Genomic DNA, 21,687 nt, shown 5'->3' on the forward strand with positions numbered 1-21,687 from the left:
ACTTTTAACGCCAGAATGTAATGTAACATACTAACATATGTAAACATTTTTTATAGAGTCAACTTACAAGAGATACATTACAATATTATACCGTTAAGTTCTCGAGGGAAAACAAAAACAATCCGTTACGTTATTTCATTAACACCGTCACTGTTTAGACACGTATCGCATAAACTCGCCGTCAGATTCTATCCCAGCCATCGTCTCCGGCGCTAAAACCACCTCCAAATCAACACTCCCTTTTTCATCTCTCCCCGGAAACGCCGAGATCTTCCCGTCGAACTTATTCGCCCGTCCGCTTCTAACCGCCACCGGCTTTCCCCACCCGAAATCGTTATCATACATCGGAAACCTCGGCGAGCTCCCCATCGTGACCATCGCTCCGTCGAAATTCCCGAGAGGAAAACACCTCGGATTCGCCTCCCAGTCCGCCACAACGCTTCGAATCTTCCCGTCTTGGTGAGCCGCCACGCTCTGGTTGAGCTGATCGGCGGTCCACCGGAGATCACGAGACAGAACTTCTCCCGCGGTCGCAAACGTCGGCACGCTCTGTATCGCGTTTCCGAAGTACTCCGGATCAAGTTTCGGTCTCAGACGGTGGCGAACGTTCACAGCCATCCGAAACGTCGTCGTTTGAGAGCTCGGAAGCTTCCTCGCTCGAGTGATCGCACGCCACAGCAAAGCGCAGAGAGACTGAAACGACGAGATCTCCACCGAAACGGCGTCGTTCCTCCCTAACAAACTCTCCAACATCTCCGTCAGTTTACCGTTCTCTTTTCCGTTAAGCTTGTCATTACTCTGCTTCCCAAACACCTCAAATCCGTTAATATCGCCGTTACCCACCGTCGAGCTTCTCTTCTTGTTAACCATCTCTTTCAGCTCAAGAATCTGTTCCCTACTGAAACTGAATATCCGTTCCCGTAACGGCTCGTTCTCGTTGAACGTCACCTTGGGCCCACCGTGAGGCATTTTGAGCACAGCCGGTGAGATTAGCACATTCTCCCGCGTAAAATCAGGCTGACGTGTCACATTCTCAACTCCTCTAGACACCTCAGCAAACGTATTGATGAAATTCCACAGCGACGTTCCGTCAGTCACGGCGTGGTTAACGGAACACCCGATGAAAACGCCGTCGTTTAGTTCCGTCACCTGAACGGCGAGGATCGGTCTGTTATGTCCCTCGTAACTCACCGCCCCGTCGTACGAGAAAAAACTTTTCACGACGTCCGGAACGTCGGTTCCGCCGATAACGTCGCGGACGCGGACGGATTCCGCGACGGCGAAAACGAAATCGGCGCCGGCGTCGTTGCAGGAGAGGAAAACGTGGCCGTCTTGGGAGGTGGAGAGACGGCCGGCGAGAGGAGGGAAGTGAGAGAGGGTTAGAGAGAGAGAGTGTTTGAGGTGAGAGAGAAGCGCGTGCGGAGGAAGGTGAGGGCGAGTGAAGAGGCAGCCTTTCTGGATGTAGTGGCAAGAGAGCATGGGGAGATCGGAGACGGAGAGTTTGAGGTCAGCGAGCGTTGACTTTTGGTCAGGGAAGACTCTGCTTCTTGAGATTAAAGTTACAGAGTTCTCGAGAGAAGGCATTTTTGTAGGCTCTTTCGTGTTCTGTTTTTAAGCTCTCAGTGCTTAAATGGTGTGTGATGGATATGAGTGTGATGACATAACAGAATGGGTGAGAAGAGGTATGTATATATATAGTTGGAAGATGATGAAGAGGTTCATGAATCCTATATGATGATGTGGATAACTTTGATTTGTCTTTATTTCTTTTTATTTATTTAATTGGAGTTTGTGTTCAACTTGTGTCTTCTGTACTTTGCGAAATTGTTTCCTTGTTTCTGAATGTCTGGAAATTTGATCCTCTTTTTTTGTGTGTAAAAGGGTGCTAAATCAACAAACACAGAGTGAATATATGCGACTAGTGTAAAACATTTTAGAAAAAAACAAGACTGTTGGTTAAGATAAGATGATGGACAATCATTCAATTTTTGTTGGTTATAAAATCGACTCAATATTATTCAGTTTGTATGATCAACCACTGGTTTTAAGCAATGACTTTAAACTGCATTTAGAGGACAACGTGGTGACATCAGATTTGTTGTTATTTTCTCCACAAAATATATAATTTGGATTTTTTTTAAACATATGTTAATAAATTATTTAAATATATCCTGATGTTTTTTTAATACAAAATAATTTTATTGTAATGATATCATCATTTTAGATTTATCTGCTGTAAATTATATTTTTGTTATAAATGTTATAATGGGATTTCAAAATGATTTTTTGATAAAAATAGGTGGAGGAAATAGAAATAGTAATAATTCTACAATTTGTTGGGAAATGGAGTGAATAGTTCCACAGTTGCAATTATTTTGTAAAATGAAGTGTGCTAATTAGTAACTACTGTGCAAATTGAAGAAATTATTTTTTTGTGAAAAGAAAAGGTAGTCTTCTAGATAAACAATCTATAAAAACAGAAAAAAAGTATTAGAAAATTTGACTGAACACTATGAGCCATGCTTGAAACCGCTCTTAGAACGTTTACATCCCATAGGTTTCATGAGGTTTTAAATCAATAATTTCAAAAGAGTTCCTCCATAAATCTCAGTAATCCAATGTACGTAAGGATATGTTATATATATGTATGTATAGTATGCAGCCAAGTTGTGTTTATTGTTTAGGTTAATATGTATTGCTTCAATTCGAAGAGAATATCTGAAGAAAGGGGTTTGCATCGGAGTGCGCAAAATACTGGTGTTGAATCCCCAAGTTTACTGCAGATTCTCGATTGAATCCCCAACTTTACTGCAGATTCTGGACTCTCGAGGCTCATGAATCAACGTGGCGTGTACATGCCCTGGTTAGTGTGTTAGACGAATAGCTAACCAATGGGAACGGTCGGGTCAATATGTTATGGACGAGTTACATATTTTTGACTGAACTGCGTCACTGGCGACTGTTTTTGTATATATGTGTTGCAAAATTAAGAAAGATATTAAGCCATTTCCTATACTATTTGTTTTGTTTCTCTGGATCATACGATTCTGAAAATCCAGTACTGTATTTGTTTTGCTTTTTTTTTTTATAAACCCTATCGGCTGATCCGGTCGGTTCCGGGAAAAACGCACTTAGTGCTACCGAAGGAACTGTATTTGTTTTGGTTATTATGCTACGATATGTGTGCTCTGATATACTGTATATACTGTTATTATTTTAATATGTAACAAAAACTAGTTATCAACGAAGTCAAAATTTCAAAATAGTGATGAAAAGGTTACTGAATTCTATAAACTTAAACATGGGCAAAATCTGGTTTTGTGTATTTGAGGTAGAGTAGGACAATTTGGAGATGAATATTGCATTTGATAAAAAAAAAAAAAAAGAGATGAATATTGCATAAATCTTTGACCATATGAGAGCTTAAGATCCTCAAATCCAGAAGATTTTATATGTACAAAGATATGAAAAATCTACAACCACGTCCTTCGAACTCCTAGAAATTTGCATGGGGTATCTGAACTAAGAAGACTTGTAACGCACCCTTTGTACCGTTTATCATGTATGAATTTAAACAAACAATTAAAAAGACTAATCAAAGATCAATCAACTCGCAAACACTAATTAGCAAGTGTGCTTAATTAAAACATTGTAAATCACTCTGTTAATGGGTTGTCATTCTTTAAATCCCGAGAAAAGTCGGCGTAAGGAATCTCATATTCAACTGATACAGTCTAGTTCCAACAGCTTTGGCCACTGTCACAACACTTCATACGCCTATAGTATTGATTAAAGTATTGTAAAAGATTATTAAATAGTACTAAACATAGCTTATATTTGAACTAACTTTACTATAAAGTGTCGGTTTCTGCAATTATAATACGAATATTATCGTTAACCGTCATTTTCAGTTTTGTCGGCGTCCCTGAGATTTTATTATTACAAACTGCCCCTTGAAGTCTTCTGCTTCTCCTTGACCGTTGGATTGGGACTACAACAACGTTTGTTAACTTTCATCGAACGGCTAGTGTCTGCTACTACGTGAGTTTTGTGTTGTGATTTGTGAACAAGGGATTAATTATCACACATGGCATAAACACATGTGTCTAACTCGGAGCGTTTATTGACCCGTACAGCAGCAGTACAGGCTACACCTGATCTAATGTACGTATAGATCTCGATATTATATGGATAAATTGATACATAATCAATCAGTCATGCCTATTAAAAACATAATCAACCGGAATTTATTTATTGGTATATATAATATATGTACGTTGTATTTATTCTCGTTCTTGAATTATATATGAAACTAAGTCATTTAGTTGATTTTTGCAAACCATAGATTATTTAGTTTTTTTAGAACATATAGATTATTTAGTTGTTGATCAAATATTGAAGTATATATCAATATCTCTATCGCTAGCTAGATTAAGCTGACGCTCTCAGATCTACCACCTGTATGACAGGGTGACAGTTCGAGTGAAGCTCTTATGTTTTTTCTTTTTTTTTTTGAAACTAAGCTTTTATGTTCTGTACGTGGAATGTAATATGTATAATTAAGTTAAGATATGATCTATAAAAACGTGTGAATTCACGTAAAATAATGGTTAATAGATGATATAGTTAGTTTGTTGTTAAAAAAAAAGATGATATAATTAATTTATAAATGAGATGGTGGATGCAGGCAAACCATTGGAATGCGAGAGGAACTCTGTAAATAGAGCTGAAAAATGGGTCGGCTGTCCAGTGGGCGTCCATGTCCAAATATATTTGGACTTTCATTAGTTATACTCATATTTTCAGATGGGCTTTAAATGGTCAAAATTGAGAAACTAATTAATTTATGGGTGTTTGTGGATTTGGTTAATATGGACATGGGCGTCCAAATTAAAAAAACACTTATAGGGGTTCCAAAATTTGGTGAAAAATTGGAAAATTTCATTTCATCGTGAAATGGAGTTTCTGCGACTCTTTGACGATTGAAACTGAGTTCCATCAGAGAAAGTCTCTACGTTCGTCTCTCCATTCTCCAGTCTCCTACTCTCCATTCATCTTCTCTCCAAAACCGTAAAATCGAGTTTTCCCGCCAAAACCGTAAAATCGAGTTTTTCCGCCGAAACCGAAAAATTGAGTTTTCCTTGCAAGATTGGAAAATCGAGTTTTCCTGCCAAAACCGCAAAATCGAGTTTGTCCGTCAAAACCAAGCTTTTCCGGCAAAACCGTAAAATCGATTTTTCTACCAAAAACGCAAAATCAAGTTTTCCGCCAAAACTGTAAAACTTGTAGGCTTATAGATTAAATTTTAAAATTTTCTTATATGTTCCATTATGGACTACATGGCAGCTCATGTAAACATATGTGTTAGTGGGTCTGGTCCTTAATGGACATTGTTCCTAATGGACATGGTCATTCTTTGTCCACAAACAATAAATGGATATGGGCTAATGGACGTGGACTAACCCAATTTACAGCTCTATCTGTAGATATATGTGTATATGAATATGTGTTCAAGAGAATTCAGAGCCGTATATGGCTCCGAATGGTAACCAACTGCCCCGCATCGCCGTTAATAATAACAAAAATCTCTACATATACCTATATATCTACACATTTTTGTTACTATTGAATTGCATTGCATTTATCCCGCAGTTGTTCTGCAAGTTACCATTCGGACCCTACTTATAGCAGGTGATCATTGTGTATACAAATTTTAAATAATTTGTGTGATCGTGATTTCCAAGCGTCATGAAACACCCAAGTAGCTTCCCAAGACAAGGCTCTTTCCCTTTACCAATTCACTTCCACTTCGTATTGACTGAGAAAACAACGGTTTTGTTGATATAACCTTGGGAAGTGTTGATTTCGAGTAACTTGATCAATTACCATCTATAAATTCACCCAACTCTTCTAAAGTTTTGTTCTCATTCCAAAACAAAACCTTTTTTTTCACTCCTCTTAATTAATCTAAACTCATGTCTTCAAGATTTTAAGAAAATGGACACGAAAGATGATGGAGCAAAGTCTGGCAATGTAGCACAAACTGGTGGTACTGGATCTGGTTCGGGGAATATGGTAGCGCCAGGGACTGGAGGTATAATTCATATGCCTCGTGATGCTTTTGAAGCTAACACTAATTAATTAAGGCTTATTTTGACAACGTCCATCCCAGAGACCAGGCAACTAATTGAGAAGTGTTTAGTTGTTAGAAGAATGATCAGCAACCTTTATTGTTTACGCTCCTATGATGTGATTCTTTTATGATCATCACAATTAAAATAAAATGGTTTTTTTTTTCCTCAAATTGAAATTCATTCATAACTGAAATACACGATAGTTCAATACAGAAGCTGGCGGATACAAGACATCCCCAGAGACAAGAGCCCAAAAAACAGGCAGCTAGAACCCACACTGGGGCAACTTTCGAACTCAATCTTAACAAAGCAAAGAAACTAGATATAGCTCCCCACAGCATGCGACAAACCAGTGCAAAAGACCTCAAAAGTAGCAGATAACAATAATCTGGAAAAATCGATGCTGCACTCGGCACGCCAACGATCCCAACCACTTGTAGAACCCGAAGACTCGACTAGTAGATTTACGACTAATCACTACAAACGAACATTAAACAAAATAATTCAACAGACTTTAGAAACAAGCACGGGCCAATGATCAGGAAAATATTGTCGCTGCTACAAACCCGCACACGATAACATCCACTTCTTAACGTCACACCACGACTTACCGCTGCTGCTTACGCCCGCCAAACGGTAACGTCCAAACTCCAAGAACATGAGACTTCATACTCCGACAAGAGGGACCGCAAATTCGATCAACACAACCTTCGGATACGGATCTGGCGCAATCCCATACGACCACTTAATCCTAAAAAGAAGCTCAACTAAACCCCACAACTACGAAGCCTTGTCAACATAATATCACCGGATACTCCCGGACAAAGAACCACACAAGACAAGCAATCACCGCACCCATTAACCTTAGACAAAAGTCTGCTAAACCAATTGTTCAATCCCACTCATAGCAAAACCCAAACTCTGAAGAGCAGCCAAAGGGAAAAAAGAACCCTCACACAAACGCTAATACCAAATCCAAACCTTACCACTCTAATTCAGCAAAGCACAAACAACCAAACAAAACCAACAACACCAAAAGCCCAACTAGACCAAAACACTAACAAGAACAAGGAGACCTCGAGAGAAAATCGAAAGGGAAACACGACCTCTATGTCGGCCTCAAAATCCGATTCCACCACCCAGAACCCCTGCAACAAACCGCGTCTCGACTCCAGAGCTCGCCGGACTCCACCAACGCCGAAGACCTTGCACGCCTGACCAGAGACCGGAAACAAAGCGGCAGGAGAGGGGTTTTGATCGTGAAGCAAAGACGAAGACTAACTACTGAACATCGGAGCTCCCGACGGCCTGACGCGCGCGGACGCGCCGGTATCGTCGGAGCAGATCTAGGGTTTTTGAAATCGCCTTTTTTTACTCAGTTTCAGTTTCCAGATCAGCTCAGCTTTTTTGAAAACAAAATTGACTACTTTCAAATTTCAACGATACATTAGATTTTTATCTACAGTCTACGCTCTACGGAGTAGGACTCTTCTCACATGTCACATGAGCGTGTGTAAACAACACGCGTTTCTGTCATTGTGTTGGACACATTATTGATGTTTCATGAATCCAAACTTATTGATGACTTTGTAGTTTATATGTAACAAAAAGCTGCTACAAAAGAAAAAGTAGAGAATGTTAATTCATCAACACGTAAGTATTCTTGGCTTCTTGCTTTAACTGTTCGTCTGTCATTCACGCACAATATGCAGTATATAACATCTATTAACTGGAAAGTTCTCATTAGAACATTAGCTTTTAAAATTAACAATGCATTATGGTACTAACACAAATCATAATTTACTAACTTTTGTAGAACTTGGATAGTGATACAGACATACATTAATAGATCCAACGGTTTAGGGTTTATGATTTAGGGTTTAGGGATTAGGATTTAGGGTTTAGTGTTTTTAAAAAGATTTTTTTAATTTTTTTTCTGTAACTGCTATTTTTTTAACTTTTTTATTTTAAAAACATAATATAACTTGATAATATTTTGTTTCTTTTTTTAAAAGATATCGAATTTGAAATAATGAAATCCTATTGGCTGGTGAAGGGGGTGAACCCAAAAATAACTCATATTTTTACAATAGTATCTGGTTAAAGATGGCTTTATATATATCAGTCTTTAACAAAACTAAGATTAGTTTTAAAATTTTACATATTGTTTGATAGTTCAGGTTATCATCTTGCGTTTGATAAGTTTTCTTAGTGTCGTCAATTGCATTATATAACTTTTTAACGATGACATTATTAATCTTCAACAAAATTCAGATAAATATGTAGGAATGATCTTATCGCATCTCATGCTTGAGAATGAAAGTATATTTTAAAGGAAGTTCCTTATCCTCGCATAATTTATACATTATGACAACATAAGTCTAACCTTTGACAAGACCTCGTTGGTGAAAATGTACTATTGTGTACTTATTATAATCAGTAGAATGTATATATTACTTTTTTTTTTTTTGTTAAGTATATATTACTTGAAAACGTTGGTTCATTAGTTAGCAAAAAAAACAAACTATATATATGTTGGTTCATGCACCGCTAACTAAATGAACATACCAACATACTTTGAACCAAGGAGTGTTGGTCATCAACCACAGCTTAAATTTCTATTTATCACTTTCTTTTCATTCTTTGACTCATTTTTTTTTTTAACAACAAAGAAAAAATCTTTTCATTCTTTGTCAAGTTCCGTTTTTCGCTATGTTCAATCATCACTATTATAACTAGTCTTCAAAATGTCGTCTCAATAGATATATATATATATATATATATATATATCAACTCTCTATCAATCATTTTGAATGAGACATCTGATACATTCATACATCTCCTACACATGATAATTTATGGATTGAAAGAAAATTTGGAAATTTTTATTTGTACTTTGTATATCTATATAACAAAGTACTAATTATCTCTATGCATTTTCTTTAAAATAGTTCCTTTCGGTTATTTTTTTTTTTTTAGTGTTCACTATAAACTATTAAATGCATTATGTGCTTATCTACCATGCACTCAGCATCTTTTGGTTGAGGGATAAACAAAAATTAGTATTCTTTTGGTTCTGGGATAAACAAAAGTAGTTTTGTTATTTTTGATAGTTAATAGACAAAAACTTTTATATTGGAAGTTTGGAACCCATTATGTCATGTGAATGCATCGAATCCAGACCTAAATTGGCTACAAAGGAAATAATCCAACTCTCTAGTAACTAGCTAATATAATTATTCTCCAAAAACTATATTGAATATTTAGACAAAAAAAAAAAGAATAACAGATGAGCTGACATTATTTTATAGAGGTAAGTAGTAATGCCCATTATTAAATATAAGCAAAACCACCACTACTAGTCTACTATAGTAGTCTTCTACTACTAACTACTATACGAGGGATTGATTGAGACAAATATAGGTATATAACAACTGACCATTAAAAAAATAGCTATGCATTGAATTTAGGTTGGATGAAACATTAGTTTTGGTCTCCAACTTTATAAAAAATTCTATAACTTTTCCTTTAAATTAGAAAAATATTTTAAAATTGTAGACACTGCAAATTCCCTATTAGACTTTTACGTCAATACGACTCTCCGTATGTTTTATCTGTCTTCGACTTTGTACCTACACGAAACTGTATGGATACATCTCGGCAGTCTAGCTTATGGTTAAATACTTAACACTAATAGTTAAACCGGGACCATGTATGGTACTTTGATTGGAGATCATGTCATAATGTATCACACGGGACTACCGATGGTGGTTCCATTTGGTTTTACACATTATTAACAAAGCAATTTTTAGAATTAATTTAGTTATGAAATAAATATGAGGTCGGACGTCATGTTCAAATATCGAACCGAGTGGATTCTTTTGGATACCCGAAACTCTTGAGTCATAATTATATAGTCGTAGATAGCCACTGAAACATGTGTTTTCTTATATTGAAAACGAGTCTAGTTGATCTAAGGTTCTCAAAATGTGATTTTTTGTTTTTTTTAAATGTAATTTTAGTTCTAAAAAGGCAATATCTAAAGAACTAACAAAACGTTTTCTAAATGATTTTCGGCGGAGATCAATGTAGCCTTAGCAGCTTAGTAGGCCACTACTTTAAAACTTTCGAATATTAATATATTGGTTGATACGTATAATGCTACATCTATGTAAAGAAGAGAGAAAAAGCTAAGATTATGAAGATCAATAACCGTAGAGTGAAGGTGGGTGAAATGGAATGATAAGTTAGATTATTGTGAATAATATTGTATAAGAAGTCTAAAACAATGTATACAAGTTGCTCACTTACATTACAGGTGCATGCATGCCTTTAATGTTGACCTATCTATAGACCGGCTTAAGTATATTGTTATATTTGTTATATATGACCGTATATACAACCTATATTTAGGGTCATTGAGAGACCCTATTGTTTCTGTGATATATGACGTATAAATGTATAAATACGGAGAAACAAATATCCATGTAAAATATGAACTCTATAAATTAGTACGACGAATTAATAAATTTTCGGTTTAGGTTAAAATAGTGTAAAATGAAATATAATTTTAATAAGATAATAAAATAATAATATTTACAACAAATTTAGATAAATATAAACAAAAATATAGTATATTTTTGTCTAAAATTCATTTTTATTACAATATATTAGTACTATTTTCTCGAATTACATATAAAACAAAATTTTATTTTATAATAGGGATTCAAGATATATAAAATATATCCAATAATCTTATAAACATATGAAATTCATATGAATTAAATTTTGTAGATACGAATTTCATATGTTTTTCAAAAATTATATCTTTAAAATTTAGTTACTACATAGTGTCATAAAATAAACATATTTTTAAAATATAAATTTAAAAGATTATTTTTACTAAAATAATAACTCCGTAAATAAATAAATTATATTGTATATGGTGTCTAAGCATTGCTTAAATAGTTGTCGCATATTTGCACCTTTTAGAAAGAAAAAAAAAAGATAAAATAATAAATTGTATATCGTTTTAGCATTGTTATGTTTTGTTTTTAAGTTCTGATCAACAAGGTACAGTTGAAAAACTTCTATGAAACAATTCTCAGGATAACAGCAAGGCACAGTTAAAGAGACATATACATGATCACAATCAAAACTTGTCATAATCAATGACTTCGTTTAATTGATGAACAACTCTATTGAAACTTCGTTTAATTTAACTCATGAAAAAGGACTTTTGTCTGTTTCTAAGTTGCAATTTAGGAAAGCTACAACAAGAGACCGAATCTTACACAAACGTTGTCAAAAACAATGATATCAAAAGCAACATTTCACATTTTCAGCAAAACCTTGCTTATCAAAACAAAAGCTTATTACAGCATTTGAGCAGCTGTGTTTAGCTTCTCCGCTAGACTCAACTGTGTCCTTGTTATGCTTGATAGGTACAACAGAAGCAATTGATCCTGCAACAACAAACACAATACACACATCCATTAGTTATAATAAAATGTTTTGTTTAGGCTTTGAAAGTTTTGCGATTCTTCTTTTTTACCTGGAGACTATCATTCACGAGGTTATCGAAGACTTGTGGGGGTAACTTGGGAAGGGATGCTACTGCCTCTGCAATAAATCGTCCTATGTTGTTGTCTGGAGATGTCTTACCTTCCTGAGAAATTTCATTAAAACTATGAATCAATAACGATCATATGCATCTATGGTGGATAGACTTGTCTATTTTTTGTTTAAGGGTATAATAAGCTCACCACGACACTGTCAACATATTTGTAAACATCGTTGATAAGAGTCAACAGCCTCTCCATTGTCTGCTCCATTCCTTCCATGTCATTTGGGAGTTTGTCAACAGCTGTTGCCTTCAGGACATCATCTGCAGAATCAAAACGATGTTTTCTTAATCAGTTCACTCATTCACAAATCAGAAGGATACAATCTCTAGATACTGTATCAGCAAGCAGAAACTCATGACAAGGACAATACATATATGAAATTGTTTTCGAGAGATTAAAATAAGATAGGATACTCACATCCGACTCTCTCAGCCTCAACCATACGGAGATCAACAGGAATCTCTTGAAACTGTGCAGCAAGTTGTCTGTCACCAAGCGAAAGGTTTGAAGAGACGTAAGCTTTGATGGTACCTTCACCATTAGTGAACCCAGTGTCCACGGTAAGGTGAATAGGGTTGGTGACTTCTCTAGCAAAGAAGTCGTGAATCAGTGCACTACCGCCATTGACCCCAGCACCAGTAGAATACCTACGGAAGATCAATAAAAGTTGTTCCATCAGCTATCACAGCATTGGAAATAATCATCACTAAGCTGATCAATGTGATAATATGAGTGAAACTGAGAAGTACCAGCCAACGATTACTTCCTTCGGATTCACCTTAAGGTGTGAAGCTAACATGTTGTGGTGGTAATCAATATCCACAGCAACCTGCATCCATATCAAACCATTAACCTCAAAGTGCATGACCATCACAAGCTCAGGTAGGCTGAATGAAACAGCTAAGCACGTGGCACAGTCTCATTCGTCTAAAACAAATTCTCACAAGAACATAACTCATGTCTTGCTCACTCGTTTACACTAATCCTATAGACAACACACTTTCACAAGAACATAGCTCTGCTCTCTTCAGACAGCAAACAGATCTAGATTAATAACGTTGAGGAACACAGTACGTAAGGGAAGACAGAGCGATTTGTAAGAAGGATTCAGAACCTGATCGGAAGATTCGTTGTGAGGGACGGCGTAAGAGTTGCGGATATCGACGGTTCCGTCGGGTAGGATAGATCCGAGGAGAGTGCCGATGACTCGCTCAGCTGAGTCGGGTCGTCTCACGAAGCAGTCGCAGACGTTGAAGATAACAAGTGGGTGGATTCGCGCTGTGAGCACTTGGGTGGTTGTGGAGGCCGTCGATGACGGAGTCACGAATTGCAAGACGGTGTGTTCGTTCGTCGCCGCCATGGTTGAGATTGTGAGGATCGAGAACGGTGACAGGCGCGAGTCTGGAGATTCTAGGGCTTCCGATGCGAGCGGTAGAGGAGAGATGGATGAATCAGCGGAGATAGATTAGCCGCTAATGGGCCAAGCAGTTGGCCCATTATTTGTTTTATTGGACTATTATGAGATTCGGTAGTTACATGCTTCAAAATCAAAAGGCGAGTTTATTTTTGTTTTAATTTTTTTTAAAATTTAATTTTTATATTTGTGTTTTTTGTGTAAAAACTAAATTTTTATAAAAATTAAATGACCTAAATTTTGTAAATAAGAAAATGATTACTTTAAAAAAAAACATAAATATTAAAAAGAAGCTGTTTTGTTATTAAATCATATCAATAATTGATTTTGGACCAAAATGTTTATTCGCGCCTTCCCGCCAAAACCGAAAAAGCATTTTCATGCCAAACCCCTCCCCCCAAAAAAATTGCATATTCGCGCCAAAACCCCACAAAAGCATTTTTCCGCCAAAACCGGAAAATGCATTTTCTCGCCAAAACCGGAAAAACGCAATTTTCCCCGCCAAAAACGGAAAAACGCATTTTCGTGCCTAAAGTGGAAAACACATTTTCCCGCGAAAACCGGAAAAACGCATTTCCCGCCAAAACTGGAAAAATGTATTTTTCCGCCGAAACCGCAAAAAATATTTTCCGGCAAAAACGCAAAAATGCATTTTTTCCGTCAAAAAGGCAAAAAAAATGCACATTTTCCGCCAAAATCGCGAAAAAAACTTTTCCCACCAAACCCGTAAAAACACACTTTTTCGTCAAAAACATATTTTCCACCAAAACCGCAAAATGCAATTTTCTCGCCAAAACCGCAAAAACGTATTTTCCGCCAAACCCATAAAAACATATTTTTCCGCCAAAACCAAAAAAATGCACTTTTCCGTAAAAACACATTTTTCGTCAAAAATCACAAAAATATTTTTCGCCAAAACCGTAAAAATGCTATTTTTCCGCCGAAACGTAAAAAAAATATATTTGTCATTTTATTAACAAGTCCACCTAGATGAAGATTTAAGTTAAAAAAACGAAAAGCAAACGAACATATTTACATTCAGATGATTCATCTGGATGCATAAACGAAATGAAGAAACGAACAACATCTGTCGATAGACTATCTGGATGCATCTTCTACGTATACAAAGGAACAGACAGTGCCATAGACTAGTCGTTGATAGAAGACCACACACCATATAAAATGAACTGGATGCATCTTCTAGATATACAAAGGAACAGCGCCATAGACTAGTCGTTGATAGAAGACCACACACCATATAAAATGAACTGGATGCATCTTCTAGATATACAAAGGAACAGCGCCATAGACTAGTCGTTGATAGAAGACCACACACCATATAAAATGAACTGTATTCAAATGTTCCAAAATTTTCGGTAACTTACAATGTCTAATCACACAAAATTAATTTATATATAAAACAACAACCGTTACTTTCATCCCAAGTGACTCCAGAACTCTCCCAGAAACGTCTTCGCCGCGTCAAGACTCGGGAAATACGTCGGCTCCATATATATCTGACTCAGCGAGTCACGCGACTCTTGACTCGTCTCCGCGCTTCCCATCACCACCGCCACCAACTGCTTATACGCAAAGAAAAATCTCTTCGCCGCCGCCTCCACCGCTTGCATCCCTTGAAGCAGATGAATCTTATCACAATCTCCCTTCGTAGCGTACAACCTCATCACCGCGTCCTGCAGCCTCGGACCGCCGGTGGGATCAACCTCAACACCCAGCACCGCCGGCACCTTCTCCCTTAGATCCTTCGTCATCTTCATCATTTCCACTAGTCCTCTAGACCTAAAACAAAACGCATCGTTTTGACCGTTGGATTTGATCTGTAACTGTTTCTTCAGCTTCAGAAAATCCTCAGGATCCATTAGAACGTGGAGATCTTCGATCTCCGCCATAAGCTTCCAGATCCTCTCCACCAAGTACACATCGCTCGCCGCGTCTCCGAATCTCCCTTCGCTGATCCTCGTGTTGATACGTCTCAAGAGGTTTCCCGAAGCGTGGATCCACGACTCGAGGATCTGGTGGAGGACGTAGAGAGTCTGATTCTCTTCGTTCTCGATGTGATCCGCGTACGGATTATCCTTGAGGCTGTAAACTTCGTTAGGTTTGCAAACGGCGTCGTACCGGAGATTCGGTTTCCCGGCGATGTTCTGTTCTCCGAGTCCGAGCGTGTACTTGCACCGACGCATCTCGTTATCGATCGTGCACAAGATCTTCCTCCCTAACGCTTCCGATTTGCGCCACGTGGCTAGGTGAGGTAGCAAGCTGAGCGAGCTCCGTTTATCGCCGAGTGGAGCTGATCGATCGCCTTCTTCATCCTCTTCGCAGATCGTTGCTATAAGCTGGATCTGATTCGTGACGAGAGAATCCAACCGTCGGTTCCATTCGCGGTGGTTTGTATAAGGTCTTGTATCGGAGCAAACGGATAGGATCAATCTGAAAGTGATCTCCAAGGCTTGGAGAGCCGGTTTGAGAATCGGCTCATCGTTCCATTGCGGAAACTCACGAGACGACCAGAGCTTTTTCAGCTCAGGGAGGCGGAGGTAAAGCTCGTAGGCGGAGCAAGCTGCCGGAGCGGAGCATGAGATGGGAGAGGATACGGGGACCTTGAACGGAGACGGAATAGTGACGTGGAGCTTGGAAGAAAGCTCCGATGACACCATCTTCCTCTTCCAATCCATATCAACCATTTTTGTATAATCTCTCTGCGCTATTTTCGAAACTTTTTGGTTTTCTTTTTTCTTTTTTTCTTTTAATTCGAATTGAATTTTTATGAGTAGAGAAAGAGAGGAGGAGGATTTTATATATAGAGAGAAGTGGATAGAGCATGATAGGGAAGGGCGAAAGGCGTGTGGAATGGAATACCGACGTTACTATTTCGAAAGTCAAGCGACGCGGTCTCTTTTTTTCTCTTGAATTAATTTGAATATTTTTAATCTATTTTCAGAAAAAAAATGGGACTGTGTATTGGATTAATTTCAGGATAATCTTTTTCTTTTTTTGGGGTTCAAGATGATAGGATACACTTTAATCTCTACTCGATTTATGATAAGATAATCGTTTTATTGCTTTTGTATTGTTTCCTATCAAGGTTAAATAAATGCTTGTTGGATGACAACAAAAAAAAAAATGCTTGTTGATTAAATGAATTTACGTTCATTTATACAAATTTGCTAAGTGGTTAGTTATCCTCTCGAATTTTAAAAGCAGCTATGTAAATCTAGTACTAGTAATCTGTGGTGTTGTTTTTCCTAATCAAGTCTCAGTTTTATGATATCTGTACTTATTTATTTATACTGTAACGTTAATGGCTGTTATCTATTTGGCAAATGTTATCGGCAATAATTTTTCGATTGTGTATTCTGTAAAGTTTTTTTTCATCTTATTGTTTGGTTTAGACATAATATATCAACTTCGTATATGTTTGATTTTAAATGAAGTCCCGAATATGATTTGTATTTGGATCATTTATAAAAAGATTCCTCCATTACATTTTATAAATATAAAATGTTTTTGGAGAAAAAAAATATAAATTTGCTTTTTAACATGTTACATACATATATATATACAATATATAATATTTTAAATAGTTATTATTGCAATATAATATACGGTTAGATCGACATGAATATAAAATTCCTGCAGATGCATAATTTTGAAAGTCAATAATGCGTTATGGGTTGTGACTTATCAGCAGCAGAACCCACTTAAATTCATAGTTATAACTTTTTTGTTCGTAAGTATTCTTCCTTGGTAAAACCACGATTGTAGGTATTACAAATTGTATTGTATATTTTTCTTCAAAACGAAATAAACATTAAAAATTATAGTTTTGGTATGTATGGTTATAGATCTACAATTACAAATTTCAAACAAACATGCAAATGGTCTTCGAATTATATTACCAATCTAATTAAAACCATATACCAGTTAAAAGAATTAGCTATATATGTTAGATAGAAATATAGTTATATGGGAACCAAGTTATTGAAATTAAGAGAGAGAAAGTCAGTCTCTTCCCCAAATTCTTTTCTAATCCTAGCGCCGCCAACATCTGATCTCTGTTTCGGTGGAGGAGATCATCGGCAAGCTTGTCGTGTGGGTCTTCTCCGCCACCGTCGGTATCTCGTTTCCGGTTCTCGTTTCTCTCTTTTTCGGTTCTCAGTTCGTCTCAACCTCTTTGCTTGGTGTCTCCGGATTTCTCCTCCAGGTCTAGCCGAAACCAAGGGAGTCCTAGATTTATCTGGAGCACTGGCGAGGTGTGACGACCTTAGGATCTCTCAGAGACCTCGAAACGGCTCTGGTTGGATCGATTGCGCTCGGATCTGGTAGATCTGAGATCCGAGACCGCCGGATCTGTGTGATGTGTCGCTGCTGTCGCCGGTCCTGCTCATTGGTTTCGCTCCAGTCGCTCTCTTCTCTGGCTTGTCTCAAGGTATACTATAGCTTCTCCTCTCTCTTTGAGTAAAAGGTGGTGTCGAGGCTCACCACTGAGGACCTCTTTCCCTTAGTCCTTCAGACAACTACCATGGTTTGTTACAGCGAAAGTTAGTGGTTCCCTTCCTCGCTTGATGATACTGTCGCCTAGGGTTTTGAAGACGACATGCCGTGGTGGTGTTCTCGCTTGGAGGTCGAGCTCTTGCTCTCCTTTTGTTCAGCCTGCTGATGGAGAGTCTCCAACTCTCTCTGTGTTTCTTTCCCTCCTTGCATACCTCCGGTTGTAGCTTATGTTCCTACTCTTGATGTCTCTGCCGCATCCTTTAGGTCGCGTGGCCGGTGAAAGAGCGTTTTGTACCACCTGCGTTTGATCAGTGTATTTGCTCTTCATCTTCAGCGGTGTCATGTTGGATTTGAACTTTTGTCCATGACCGCGTTAGTTATGGGTTTGTTTGCTCGGCGTCCTTCTCTTGTGGTGCCTCAGAGCCGTTGCCAGACGCCTCCGTTGAAGCCGCCTTGAGCCTTCGGGTGAGTGTCCGACCAAACTACCCTCTTTTGGCTATTCTTTCGATTTCTCCTGGTGATTGAGAAGTGGTTTGTTTGGGAAATAAAATGTTGTCTCTTGTTCTAGTACCATTATTCTCTTCAATGCTCACCTTTGGTGGTTTGCTTGGATTTAATTTTTAGTTTTTTAGAGGTTCTTTTTAGACTTTTTTGCGGCTTTTAAGAACATAATGGCTTAACAGTAGATTCTGGTTCATTATCATTGTAACCAAACCTTCATTCTATTAATGACATTTACATTCTTACCAAAAAAATAAAATACATATATATAGGTATATGGTGCACTGTGCACATCTATTTCATATAACATTAAAATGTTCATTGAACTGAACATAAATCATGCATGTATACAAAGTATACCTAATACAACAAATTCAAATCAATGGTATCCTATTTGTACTAATCTAAAACAAATATGATATCAAACACGAAAACAACACAAAACCATATGAAACCCTTTCGTAACTTGTTTTGGTGTATTGTTATTCGAAACTTGAACATCAAAAGATTTGAGAAAACTCCTTTGCTTTTTTCAGTTTCTCAAAACATGTTTCTCTACATAATTTTTCTTTTTCTTTTTGGATCAAATTTTCTCTACATAATTTTAAAGACTAATTTCAAAGCTAAAAACTGCTTATACTTGCAGGTGAATATTTTGTTTTTTTAGCGTTTGCGAGATGCGTGTATCCTTAACAAACATTATATTGTTTCCATGTTTCATATCGGATGATTAACCATTTAAAACGCAGAAAAATTTTATAATCAAATACATAGTCTGCTAATGATAAAACAAAATTCATATAAAACGTGATTATTTTAGTGTGGATAAGTATTTAGATAGCGCCGTGGTATGGATGCGAGATAAACAAAACAAAAGAAAGTCACATGAACAGAAGAAGTAGGAGGATATAGATGCGAAGCTTATCCAAAATAATGTGAGGAAGATTGGAGTAGTGCTTGAGATTTAACCTTATATAGTTAAGTACATGTACCCTATTTTATGACCATAACTTAACCTTAGTGGATGTGTATGTTAATCGTTAAACGAAAGAATGGTGAATTTGATTGATATAGTTAGTACACAATACTTACATTTCTTAATTCACGTTCTATTTTTTTGTCAACTGGGAAGAGTTTAAGTCAAGCCTTAATTTCTCCTAAACATAAAACTAGACGGCACTAATACCCGATGAGATGACATAAAACATCATTTCTAATGAAAACTCAAACTAGGAAGTCCAGGGCTATCTCAAATTTTATTAAGGTTCAAAAAAAAAAATTAACTATATGATTAAGGATAAAATGAAATAGTTTTATTAGTTAATAGTTTTATCTGTATATATTTGAGGTTTTTCTTCTAATTATATATTATAAGTTTAAGAGTATATCTAAAGATTTGAAATTATAAACCAAATTTATGTACTTACTTTTTTAAAAAAAAATTAATATTTTTAAAAATTTTAGATTCGGGTCATGTTCGACCGTTCCAATAGCACATGCTATTAGACGTTCTGCTCGCAACATAATGAATCTAAGTTTTTGCACTAAACCACTATCTAAAAGTACATTTAATATTCACATTTTATTTGATATACTAGTCACTACACTATTACATTAAAAACTAAAAGTATGCCAAGAGTTTTAGATTGTCTTATACTCTATCTTTCCTTGAATGCTTCCTTGTTCTTCCTTAACGTTGAATTTAAATAACTAAATAAGTCATCTTTCGTGGGGAAAATAAAATTATTGCATAGTACATATACGTAATAATATACCTCATCTACATATTCAGTTAGGGATAGTCCCAAAGATCATATGAAACAAGCAACCACCGGTCCCTACAAATTATACAATACATAAACATTTTATATCCGGTCAATGAATGTTCTTTCATTTATGTTATTTTCTCCAATTACATTTAACATCTCTAACTTAAAAAAATGTTTATAAAACGTTAGGATTTGGACCCTTCGTATCATGTTTTACTTGCAAACACACAGCCAGAAAACAACATTTATCAATCCTATTAATACTTCAATTGTCAATACATAATACGTTTATCTTTGGAAGAAGAAAACAAAAGAGTTATTCGAAATATATGCTATCCTACTTTTTAATGGATAACAGTTAAGAAAAATGTATACAACTAAGTACCAAAAGAATATATATGTGTTTACCTATTAGAATTCCTTTCACGTTAATTCTTTCCTGCTCTTTTGTAAAAGTTTATTTCGCCTTAATACATAGTCTTGTTGTCTATACAATATTTTCTCTGGAGACTTTGTTTTTTAATTATTAACATGGATATATAAAATAAGCTCAAACTAATTTTCAAGAATAGGTGCATTCCATGGGTTGATCTTCTTTCCGGATATGCAAATGTATGGCCCATAACTGTGTAGGTAATCTATGAGTAATATGATTTAATTTCGCGTAGCAAGTTGATCAAAATTGTAATATATTAGCGTTCTAGCCCCTCATCTTACAACACGACCACACTATCCCGGACTTTTAATACGAAAAACAATGACCCTCGTATGTTCCAGAAGAAAAAATGAATTATACTTGGTGGAAACATAGATCATTGCATGTTTTTTTTTTGAAAAGGGTAAAAATTAAAAGCAAACGCTTGAAATTCATGTTATCTGCATGTATGGTGGAAAATTAACTTACACTAATACACTATGTACTTCGATTATCCAACCAATTTTTTTCCCTTCATTGACTTGGAAATGTTTGATCATTTACATTTTAATTTCTTTTTCTCCACAATCAGGAAAAACAGTTAAAATTTTGATATTTCAACATCTAGTAGTAAAAATTAATTTGAAAGTAAAAGTAAATTAAGAATCGATAATAAATAAATAAAAACCTTATCTTCTCTCCCGTGCTTTTTCTTCCACTCTTCGACTTCTCCAATTGAATCTCCAGTGACCGGCGTGTGGTGGCTCCTTTAGCACCGTCGCCAATCTAGTTTGCTTTCTTTAGCTTTCTCATTGTTTATGTTGTGTTTTGTTTAAGCTTTGGATGTGGATCGAACAAGAGGATTCAGATCTAAGAGTTCATCTCTGGTCATACTTGTCGAGGTGGTCATGGGCTGTCTGGTTGGTATCCGTCGTCGGTGAATCGTACTGGATTCGCGCTTCTGATATTCCACCGTTCAATTTAGGTAGAAGTGAAGGATTCGTGTTTCGTCGTGGCCTTGCGGTGGTCTTGGGCTAGATGGTTGAGTCTGGAGCCGGTGAAGTGCGTCGATCTCCTCTACCCATGAGATTCACCTGTTTGCGGTCCCTTCCTCTTATCTAGTTTCTCTTGGTTTTAGTTTGCCGTATGGTGTAGTTGATGGTTTGAACTCTTTCTATCTTTGATTAGAGTAGAGATAATTACCTCTAGTCTCTATTCAGCAATGGCGTGATGGCACGTTTGAGAGCAGAATAGGATTAGCACTTGGTTGAAAAGAAGTTTTGTTTTGTCACCTATCCATTTCCAGTCCTGA

The 21,687-nt window shown here is 36.6% G+C and overlaps 3 protein-coding genes, 1 long non-coding RNA gene and 1 pseudogene across 4 annotated transcripts; 1 reads left to right on the forward strand and 4 right to left on the reverse strand.

The window, feature by feature from the left end:
• Nucleotides 1-10: 10 nt before the first annotated feature.
• Nucleotides 11-1,651, reverse strand: LOC106332749 (uncharacterized acetyltransferase At3g50280-like). The gene has a single exon (XM_013771243.1). The coding sequence runs from the start codon at nt 1,582-1,584 to the stop codon at nt 148-150; it is 1,437 nt and encodes a 478-aa protein (XP_013626697.1). The 5' UTR covers nt 1,585-1,651; the 3' UTR covers nt 11-147.
• A 4,346-nt stretch (nt 1,652-5,997) lies between these two features.
• On the forward strand, nt 5,998-6,248 carry LOC106329914 (annotated as a pseudogene).
• Nucleotides 6,249-6,287: 39 nt separating this feature from the next.
• LOC106329191 lies at nt 6,288-7,494 on the reverse strand. Its single transcript, XR_001267756.1, has 2 exons — nt 7,241-7,494; nt 6,288-6,885 (listed from the first exon to the last, which is right to left on the reverse strand). It is a non-coding gene; the product is annotated as an uncharacterized LOC106329191 (long non-coding RNA).
• Nucleotides 7,495-11,331: 3,837 nt separating this feature from the next.
• LOC106328797 (eukaryotic translation initiation factor 3 subunit F) lies at nt 11,332-13,246 on the reverse strand. The gene is made up of 6 exons (XM_013767316.1): nt 12,876-13,246; nt 12,511-12,590; nt 12,179-12,408; nt 11,900-12,021; nt 11,689-11,802; nt 11,332-11,599 (listed from the first exon to the last, which is right to left on the reverse strand). Exons 1-6 carry the CDS (start codon nt 13,119-13,121, stop codon nt 11,510-11,512), a joined length of 882 nt encoding a protein of 293 aa, XP_013622770.1. The 5' UTR covers nt 13,122-13,246; the 3' UTR covers nt 11,332-11,509.
• Nucleotides 13,247-14,508: 1,262 nt separating this feature from the next.
• Nucleotides 14,509-15,977, reverse strand: LOC106335859 (nematode resistance protein-like HSPRO2). Its single transcript, XM_013774505.1, has one exon. It carries the CDS (start codon nt 15,878-15,880, stop codon nt 14,612-14,614), a length of 1,269 nt encoding a protein of 422 aa, XP_013629959.1. The 5' UTR covers nt 15,881-15,977; the 3' UTR covers nt 14,509-14,611.
• Between the last annotated feature and the right edge of the window lie 5,710 nt (nt 15,978-21,687).

The sequence above is a fragment of the Brassica oleracea genome, chromosome C3, assembly GCF_000695525.1.
Source record: "Brassica oleracea var. oleracea cultivar TO1000 chromosome C3, BOL, whole genome shotgun sequence".
Lineage (NCBI taxonomy): Eukaryota > Viridiplantae > Streptophyta > Magnoliopsida > Brassicales > Brassicaceae > Brassica > Brassica oleracea.